The sequence below is a fragment of the Hemisphaericaspora subhashii genome (assembly GCF_019202705.1).
Source record: "Hemisphaericaspora subhashii strain CBS 10753 chromosome Unknown scaffold34, whole genome shotgun sequence".
Taxonomy (NCBI): Eukaryota; Fungi; Ascomycota; class Pichiomycetes; order Serinales; family Debaryomycetaceae; genus Hemisphaericaspora; species Hemisphaericaspora subhashii.
This window is the reverse complement of record NW_026057378.1, coordinates 108806-117952: the sequence shown is the minus strand read 5'-3', so window position 1 is coordinate 117952 and position 9147 is coordinate 108806. Positions and strand designations below refer to the sequence as shown.

General features: G+C 33.1%; 4 protein-coding genes across 4 annotated transcripts; 2 read left to right on the top strand and 2 right to left on the bottom strand. All coding sequences in view use genetic code 12, as the record gives it.

Annotated features, from left to right (window-relative positions):
• Positions 1–364: 364 nt before the first annotated feature.
• On the top strand, positions 365–2989 carry J8A68_004845 (serine/threonine protein kinase; the record flags this gene model as incomplete). Its single annotated transcript, XM_049408848.1, has 1 exon — positions 365–2989. One exon carries the CDS (start codon positions 365–367, stop codon positions 2987–2989), a length of 2625 nt encoding a protein of 874 aa, XP_049261925.1.
• Positions 2990–3517: 528 nt separating this feature from the next.
• On the bottom strand, positions 3518–5191 carry J8A68_004844 (uncharacterized protein; the record flags this gene model as incomplete). The annotated part of the gene is made up of 1 exon (XM_049408847.1): positions 3518–5191. The coding sequence occupies one exon, from the start codon at positions 5189–5191 to the stop codon at positions 3518–3520; it is 1674 nt and encodes a 557-aa protein (XP_049261924.1).
• A 391-nt stretch (positions 5192–5582) lies between these two features.
• J8A68_004843 (uncharacterized protein) lies at positions 5583–7442 on the top strand (the record flags this gene model as incomplete). The annotated part of the gene is made up of 1 exon (XM_049408846.1): positions 5583–7442. The coding sequence occupies one exon, from the start codon at positions 5583–5585 to the stop codon at positions 7440–7442; it is 1860 nt and encodes a 619-aa protein (XP_049261923.1).
• A 46-nt stretch (positions 7443–7488) lies between these two features.
• On the bottom strand, positions 7489–8982 carry J8A68_004842 (uncharacterized protein; the record flags this gene model as incomplete). The annotated part of the gene is made up of 1 exon (XM_049408845.1): positions 7489–8982. The coding sequence occupies one exon, from the start codon at positions 8980–8982 to the stop codon at positions 7489–7491; it is 1494 nt and encodes a 497-aa protein (XP_049261922.1).
• Positions 8983–9147: the final 165 nt, after the last annotated feature.

Genomic DNA, 9147 nt, shown 5'->3' with positions numbered 1-9147 from the left:
ATATTAGTTATTTATTGTGTATTAATTCATTTGTTCTTATTAAATTTTTTCTTTCCCTCAACAGTGAGCGGTGGGCCGCCTTTTAGGCGGCCACTTTAGCTTGTTTAATTTAAAAAAACGTCACCAACGAAAAAAAAACCCACTTTCCTTACTTATTCAACATTTATCAAACAGATCATCAATAACTGTGTTAACTGCCAACCCCCATCCCCCCTTCAACATCTGTAATAGACACACAGACACATTACACCAATTTATATTCCCCCACCTCCCCCCACCCCCCCTTTCCAATCCACTTCCAACAAGCAATAGACTTTCGCCCATTTGAACACACACACGCGCACCCCACCAATATTACAACATCATGGTAGCATTATCATTATTCAATAATAATAATAACAATAATAATACCAATACCTCTAACTCGACAACTCATGTTGATGTTAATGAAGATATTTCAACGACAACTGAAGAAGATTTATCAGGAAATGTCACAATTTATGAAAGTATTCTTAGACCTCCTTCAAGATCAAATAATACTAATAATAGGAGTCGTTCAATTTCATTAACTAAATTCTTTTTTCATAAAGATCATCTGGAGAATACTACTACTGGTAATGACAATAACATTGACGATTCTCCTGGAAATTCATCTCATTCAACATCTTCAATTAGTGGTCAAAGTACTCCGTATCATCCACCGGAGCCACCACGTTCTTCTTCTCAAGAAGATGACATTAAAACAAACAGCAGTTTATTGAAATTGAAGAATATGTTTAAATTACAATCAAGCCCTTCGGTATTTGATTCAGACAATACTCAATCACCTACTAATCCTGCTACAACAAAGACACAAATAGGTAGAAATAGATCTATATCAACTCCTTTAAGTGGACCCCTTAAAAATCATGTAAGGAACTTTTCAAATAAAATGCAATCATCTGGAAACTCACCATCTGATTCATCAACCTCAAAAATTCCACAAATAATAACCACTTCACCGAAGAAATCCCAAAATGCAAAATCTGAACCACAATCTGCCGTTGTACAATCAAATCCATATTTTGCATATCAGGGGTTACCTCCTCATATGGCTCAATATACTCATACTACTGGAAACGATCATTCCCAAAAGAGTCAAGCAGATTTATCAGTTGCATTAAGACATAATGATTCCATCTTGTCATTAACCGATTCAGGAGTATTGAAACCACCAAAAGTTGCAAAGAGCCAATTATCATCAAGCGAAGAATCAGAAGGGGATGAAGAAACACAGGCAGCATTCCCAAAAATAGAAGAAGGACAGCAGCAACCAGAAGAATTCCCGAAAAAAACTGAACCTTCCCCAAAGACTCCGAAAAATAAAAGACATCAACAATTATTAAAAGAAGTTGAACTTGATTTAAAACCAATTACAGATGAACATGACTTATCACTACCAGTTTCACCTCTCCAACGTGCATTGAGAAGAGTTGCTTCTGCACCTTTAGTTCATAGATTATTAAACGACAAGCCGCAACAACAACAAAATCATCTCGCCTTATCAGGAGCAAATACTCCGTTCCCATCAACAACGACAACTACAACATCCTCTAAAAAAGAATCACCTCCTATATTCGATATCAATAAACATATAGGTGAAGTGACAATCACAGGTACCAGACCACGTACATATACTCAAGATAGAACCTATTCCAATGCGGCTACAAAGATCCATGAAGCCAAAGTTAATGCCGATTCTTTTGAAAAACTTCGTCTTTTGGGTAAAGGTGATGTTGGTAAAGTTTATTTGGTTCGAGAAAAACAATCAAATCGATTATATGCTATGAAAATCTTAAATAAACGTGAAATGATTGAACGTAATAAAATCAAACGTGCTCTTGCCGAACAAGAAATCTTAGCAACTTCAAATCATCCATTCATCGTCACTTTGTATCATTCTTTCCAATCTCGGGATTATTTATATTTATGTATGGAATATTGTATGGGTGGTGAATTTTTCAGAGCATTGCAAACAAGAGAAACAAAATCCATTTCTGAAAATGATGCTAAATTTTATGCTGCAGAAGTAACTGCAGCTTTGGAATATTTACATTTGATGGGATTTATATATCGTGATTTAAAACCAGAAAATATTCTTTTACATCAATCAGGACATATTATGTTGAGTGATTTCGATTTATCTAAACAAAATGAACGAGCTAAAAATCCAGGTGTAAGTTTTGGTCATAAATCAGGAACAGTTATGAGTGGAATGCATTTAACTTCTTCATCAATTGAAGGACCAAGTATTGATACTAAAGCATGTATTGATGGATTTAGAACTAATTCATTTGTCGGGACAGAAGAATATATCGCACCCGAAGTGATACGTGGTAAAGGACATACAAGTGCTGTTGATTGGTGGACATTAGGTATATTGATATATGAAATGTTATATGGAACTACTCCATTTAAAGGTAGTGATCGAAAGAAAACATTTGCAAATGTACTTAAACGAGAAGTTAAATTTCCTGATTCTCCTCATCCAATTTCATCAAATTGTAAGAATTTAATTAAGAAATTATTAATTAAAGATGAAGAAAAACGTCTTGGATCAAAAACAGGGGCATCTGAAATTAAAAATCATGCTTTCTTCAAAAATACTCAATGGGCATTATTACGTCATCAAAAACCACCAATGATACCGGTTTTAACTAAATCAAATAAAAAACATGAAAATCCTCCTCCAATTGAAGATGAAGATCAACAACCGGACAATAACGCGAAAGATATAAAGGAAATTAAAGTTAAACAAGAAGATAATGAAAATTCGAATAATGATCCATTTGCCAGTTTTAATTCAATAACATTACATTATGGAGAAGATGAAGAAGCAATCACTAGTCCAATGTATAATCCTGAAAGTACAGCATATACCAGTGTTGCATATACTATGACTTCTCAAAATGGAAGTCCGGTTAAATCAAAGGCATTTCTAAAACGATAAAAATGGATATATTTAGTGTTTAGATAAAAAATGTATAAAATGATTGTTGTGTAATATTGTCTCTCTTCCTTATAAATGGTTGCGAAAATAATGCTTAAGTATTTTTGCCGCTACCAAATATTATCACGTGATCGTTAACCAACCAAATCTCAAAGAATTTTTCTTAGTCCATTTTTCAGTTCATGAAAAAGACACTGTTTATTCAAAGTAACCAAATCCCCAGATACACATCAATCAAAACAATGGCAGCTCATCATATTGCAAAATACATTCGCCATGCACCACCTGTCAAGGCCCATACTAGTAAGTCAATAATATATTTATCCAAAGCATTGGGTGCTACTATGTGGTTTACAATTTTTTACAGAGTTAAAGAAGATGGTGCTGTTATGTTTGGGTTTAAGTTACCAACTGAATAGACGCATGTTTATATTCTTACTTTGCATTCATTTCATTCAATTCAGATTCATTTGAGTTAATCTTGTATAAGGTATTTATATTAATAAAAAGATTTATTTATACAAAAATTTACGTACCCCGTGATGGACGACCAGGTCCATCACTTCCACTGCTACTACTTCCACGCCCTCCCCGTCCACGGATGTTTCTATATCCTCCTGAGCTTCCACGACCTCGATACAGACCCCTACTTCCTCGAGGTGCCCAACCATTACCGCCACCGCCACCTCCACGGCTTCCTCCTCGGTAAGAACCTCGATATGGTTTATTGTATATGGTTCCAGAACGGGGTTTTTCATCTGTTTCTTCGTCAACATTACTTCTTTCTAAACTACTGGCTTCTTCTTCTTCTTGGTTGTTCTCTTGTGGCGTTGTTGTTGTTCTCTTTTCCGATTCAATGTCATCAGATATTTCTTGTTGTTGTTGTTTTGTTTTGAAACCAAAATTAAACCCCTGACTATTACAATAATCTAATTTGAAATTACCATATTGATCAAATTTGAATATCATTATATTGTATTGATTCTCTTCTTCATGTTGAGACGGTCTATGATCACAAAGATTAAAATGCCATAAATTATAATATGCTTGGAAATAACAATCATTTAAACGTTTAACTACCTTTTTATTTATTTCATCTTCATTTTCATCATCTGGTGATAATGTCAATTGTACGATTTTATCATTTGTATCATTTACTATAATTGGGATCTTATCAAATAAACTTAGACCTAATTCAATCAAATTCTTTAACCCTGGAACTTCTGTAGTACTTAATAAATCCATTAAATCATCTTTTATAACTACCCATAATTCCCCCAAAATCATACGAAGTCTTGAGAATTTCCCTCGGTAATTCTCAACATATCCTGCTGAACCTCCCATACTATCAACAAAGCTCATACCATTACCCATGACAGGATATCTGAAATGTAGTCCCTGACTAATTGTGAAATCAGCATGGGTAATGATTGCCAAATGTTCTAACAATGGTGTTTTAATAACTGGGGCATGAGTCACAAAAATGTTTATTGTATTGCTATTGATTGAAGGGGTAAAAGTATTACTAAATTGAAGATAAAATTCGGCAATTTGTAATAATGAAATCCATAATTCTCCAATCTTACCACAAACATCTTCATATTCAAGATTTCCTCTATCAAAAAGATTATGAATTTTAACTGTACCTCCAATTCCATAAATTCTTAAATTTGGTAAATTAGGAATTGGAGTTTCTATTTCATAATTATTCTTATGATCAATTAAGAATAGATTAGGAATTTCATATTGTCTTGTTTGAATCTTATTTATAATTCTAGGATCATCAAGAGGACCAAATATAGTATAAACTGGACATGGTAATGTTTTAATCCCTTCTAGATATTGTTGGAATTGACTTATTGGAGTTTTAGATTGTAATAATAATGATTTGAATTTAACTAACTCTTCATTACCATTGATGGAAGAGTCGTTGCTACTAACTATTGTACTTTGATTATTTAATTCTTCAACTAAATTTGAATCTAATAAATCCAGAAATGAAATAATTTGTTTTAAATAATTTAATTCATGAGTTAATTCAATTGTTTGTTTATCCCAAAATCCAAAATTACCAGTATGAATTATTAAATCTATTGCACGACCTTGTTTAATCTCTTGATTATATAATTCTGTTAATGAATCAACATTACCTTGAATATCAGAAATTGTTAATATTCGAAGTGAATTAATAGTTGTTGTCATTTTTACTTTGGACGCCTTTCTTTCTCTCTTTTGATATCTCTCAGTTTTATTATTAGTAAGTTAAGGTACTTCTTATCCTGTGTTTCTTGTTGTCTTCAATTGTATTCTGGATGCTAAGCTAAAACCCCGTTTGTTGTATCTAAGGTTATATGCTTAACAACATGTGGTTTAAATTAGATTGGTCAAAAAAAAAGAATCAAGAACTTTAAATATCTTTCAAATCTTCAATTTAAATTAAAACATTCATTTCAGAAACAATATTCATTTATTCCTTCTTGTAATAATCACCATATCATAAAGATTATCTGAATTCATTTGTTTGGGAAAATATATAAGTTAGTTCAGCAACACGCTCACACACTCACCCTCAGCTTTACCAAATCATGCGATAATGTTAGATCCACTGCAAAGACTACGAAATGCTGTCATTGATGGCAACCTTGCCATTGTGAAACGTCTTCTATCAAGATTCCCCGAGCTTTGGTTAAACAACGACCCTCATAATCAAGGATGGTCAAATCTCCATTATGCATCCTATTATGGACATTATTTAATTTGTTTTCATTTAATTTCATATATAAATAAAACAATTGGTAAAATAACTAATAAATATGCCATGGTAGATTTAGTAGCATTTGATGAAATAACGGTATTACATTTATGTACTAAAATGAAACATTTTCAAACTTTACATTATTTATTACAAGAATTCCCCGGTAAAATGTGGTTGAATTCTACTGGAGGAGAATTTAAACAAACTCCATTACATTATAGTTGTATTTATGGGTTTAAAGAAGGTACCAAATTATTATTAGAATTTGGAGCTAAATGGAATATGGTTGATTCAAATGGAGATAGTTGTTTACATCATTGTTTCCAATATGGGAGTTTTGGATGTATGGAAGCATTACTTAGATTCATTGCAATTGAATGTAAAGATAAAGAAAAAGCTAGAAAGAAGATTCATGAATTTGAATCAATCAAGAATAATAAAAATTGGGTAGCATCTCATTATGCATTAACTTTTGATTTGGTAAATCAATATAAGAAATTAAAACAAGATATCTTAGCAATTGACTTTGAAGAAACGTTGTCGATCTTAGATAGTCCATCACATATATCCCTTGCAAGAATGATTAGCGAAGTGCCTTCTTCAGGTATCTCATTATTAGAAGAGAATAAAATATTGGCTAGTCCGATATTACCAATGTCACAAAGTCAAGACAAAGGACAAGTTCAAGAAGATCAAGAAGAATCGCCTAGTCCTATTGATACAATCAATCCAATAATACCATTTTATGAATCAATAGTCCCTAGAAATGATACAATTACTACAGATAGTGAGACGTCACTACTGTCCTTAGTACAGAAAGATACGGTTGCTGGGAAAAGACAACATTCACGATCATTACCGACACAGGATAAACCAAGACCTCCACCATTGACAATACGAACTCGTTCTAATACAACTCATTCTTTACGTTCTGGAAATGTACTAAAATCACCAACCTCAAATGTCACACCAAGAATAAATTCAACTATGCAATTTTCATCTTCGGGAACTGGTTCCTCAATTACTCCTACAATGAGTCGCAATACCCCTTCTCTCAAATCATTAACAATTTCTCCGTCGGTAAGAACAACAGCATCGTCACAAGAACCAATCTCACCCCAATCTATTGCCTCGTATTCTATTCCCGGTGACTCACCCACCAGGCAACAAGTGAAAAAGAATTTACAAAAGAAGACAAGCGTATTGAATAATGACCATGATCAATGGCCATCATTTCATCCTGAGATTCCATCATATATGCAATCATCTACCAATGCTTCCAGCAGTCATAGCCATCATCGACCTCGGGCATCTTCAACATCTTCAATCGCCGCCAAAGTTGCCTTCAGTTCTAGTCGAGCATCTCCTTCTGGCGGGGCAGGTGAAATCGGCAGTCCACTCAGAAGGGCAGTTCAACGTCGGGCAACTTCAGAAGCTTCCTCCACGACAATTAATAGCATACTGGCTGGATCTACTCCGGGACATTCGCCAAAAGGAAAAAGTTTACTTGAGAGTCCATCTAATGGGAGTTTGGCTAGTCGAGAAAATAGCATAGATGAGCTTCAGACATCTCCGTTAAAGATTGTTACCGGTGTCGATGAACGGTTTTCTCCTGGTCTTGTTCCATCTGCTAGTTCTATTAGTGAGAGTAATCGAGGGTTTAGTGTCAATAGTATAAATTTCAATAGAACTAGATAAGTGTGTTATATATTTATATGTATTAATTTATTAAATAGCGGGGGGTCTATAATTCTGGGTTCAACCCAAAGAAGTCTATACAAATCTTATTAAATACCTTTGGATTATCTAAATATACATGATGTCCTGCGCTTTCGATAATTTCAAACTGGGCTAAATTAGGATCATGTTCACATATCTTTTCGTATATATGTTTCCCACCGTTCAGATTCATCCAATCATGATCTCCATAAACCCAAAGACTCTTCACATTTGATGTCACCAAATAATCCACTAAACCTCGATCATAAAGAGGTAAACGGGCCAATATTTCATGATTTATGAATTTTGTAATTGCCAATTCTCCTGATAATTGATATTGATTGAATATAGAATATGAATAATCGTGTAATTTTAAAATCAATGAAGAATCGGGATCATCTGTTGTAGATACAAGATTTTTAAATCTTTGAAATGACCAATATGAAAGAATTTTAGAATAAAAAGGTCCTAATTTTTGAAGAATATCAAATGGAGTTTTATTATTTTGCCATAATGTCTTTAGAATGATGTTTTTAGGAAATCTGGGTTGACCAATCATTGTCCAAAATTGCTGCAATTCCTCAGTGATTGGTTGTTCTTCTTCAAACACTTCTTTAAATGGATCACCTGCTGGTTCATCATGATTAAGTGGAGTTTTCCTATTGCCATTTAATAATAAACTATTATGACTAGATTCTGTTCCCATTGGACTTACAATCACGACTTCATCAACTAATTTTGGTTGCTTATTATATTTCATTAGGTAACAACAACCCAAATATGCACCCATAGAATGGCAAATCAATTTAAATTTATCAATTCTTCTAACCAATCTCCATTGTTCAATTCTATCTATAAACCAATTTTCAATCTTTAAAATCTGACCAATCTTTTCCAGAATAGTGTTTGGTTCACTCAAGAATTCGTTAGGAAATGAAGGTCTCAGAGAATTACCAAAACCTGGTAAGTCAATAATATGAATCCTTATACCTGGAGTATAGATTAATGGGACTATATTGTTTATGAAATATCCCAGGGCTGCCATATATCCATGAATAATGACTATATGTTTAATTTCAACATCTGGGGGGTTGGTGTTATTTTCAAGTGAAAATTCATGAATAATGAATTGATTATTTAATTTTATATCTAATAATTGTCCAAATATTGCGGATGGTTGATTTGGTATTACTTCATTTGGTTTATAAATATGGATATCATTTGGAAGTAATTTCAAATATAATTCATATTCAATCATTCTATTTTTAAACTTTGCATTTTTAATTTCTGGTGATTCAATGTTATCTTCTTGTTCTTGTTCATTAATAGCCAATGGCGGTGGTGGTGGTTGTTGTGAGAGATATGAAGAGGAAGAATTCCACCAATCTTGGAAAGATTTATAAAAGGAGATTGAAGTTGTTGTAGAACTAGTAGAAGTTTGAGATGAAGTGATTGATATTTGAGATGATGATTCAGACATTGTAGAAGATTCACTCATAATGTCATTGATTGAAGTCATTCTTTTGGTAGTTGGTTAACAAGCAGTATTAGTTGTAGCAGTTGTAGTAGTAACAATAACCATCAAAAGAAGAAAGAGAGAGAGAGCAATTTAGATCTTAATAAATTTAGATTGGATCAATTAAGGTATTGTTCTTATCAAATTGCTTGGAACGTGGGGCATCTC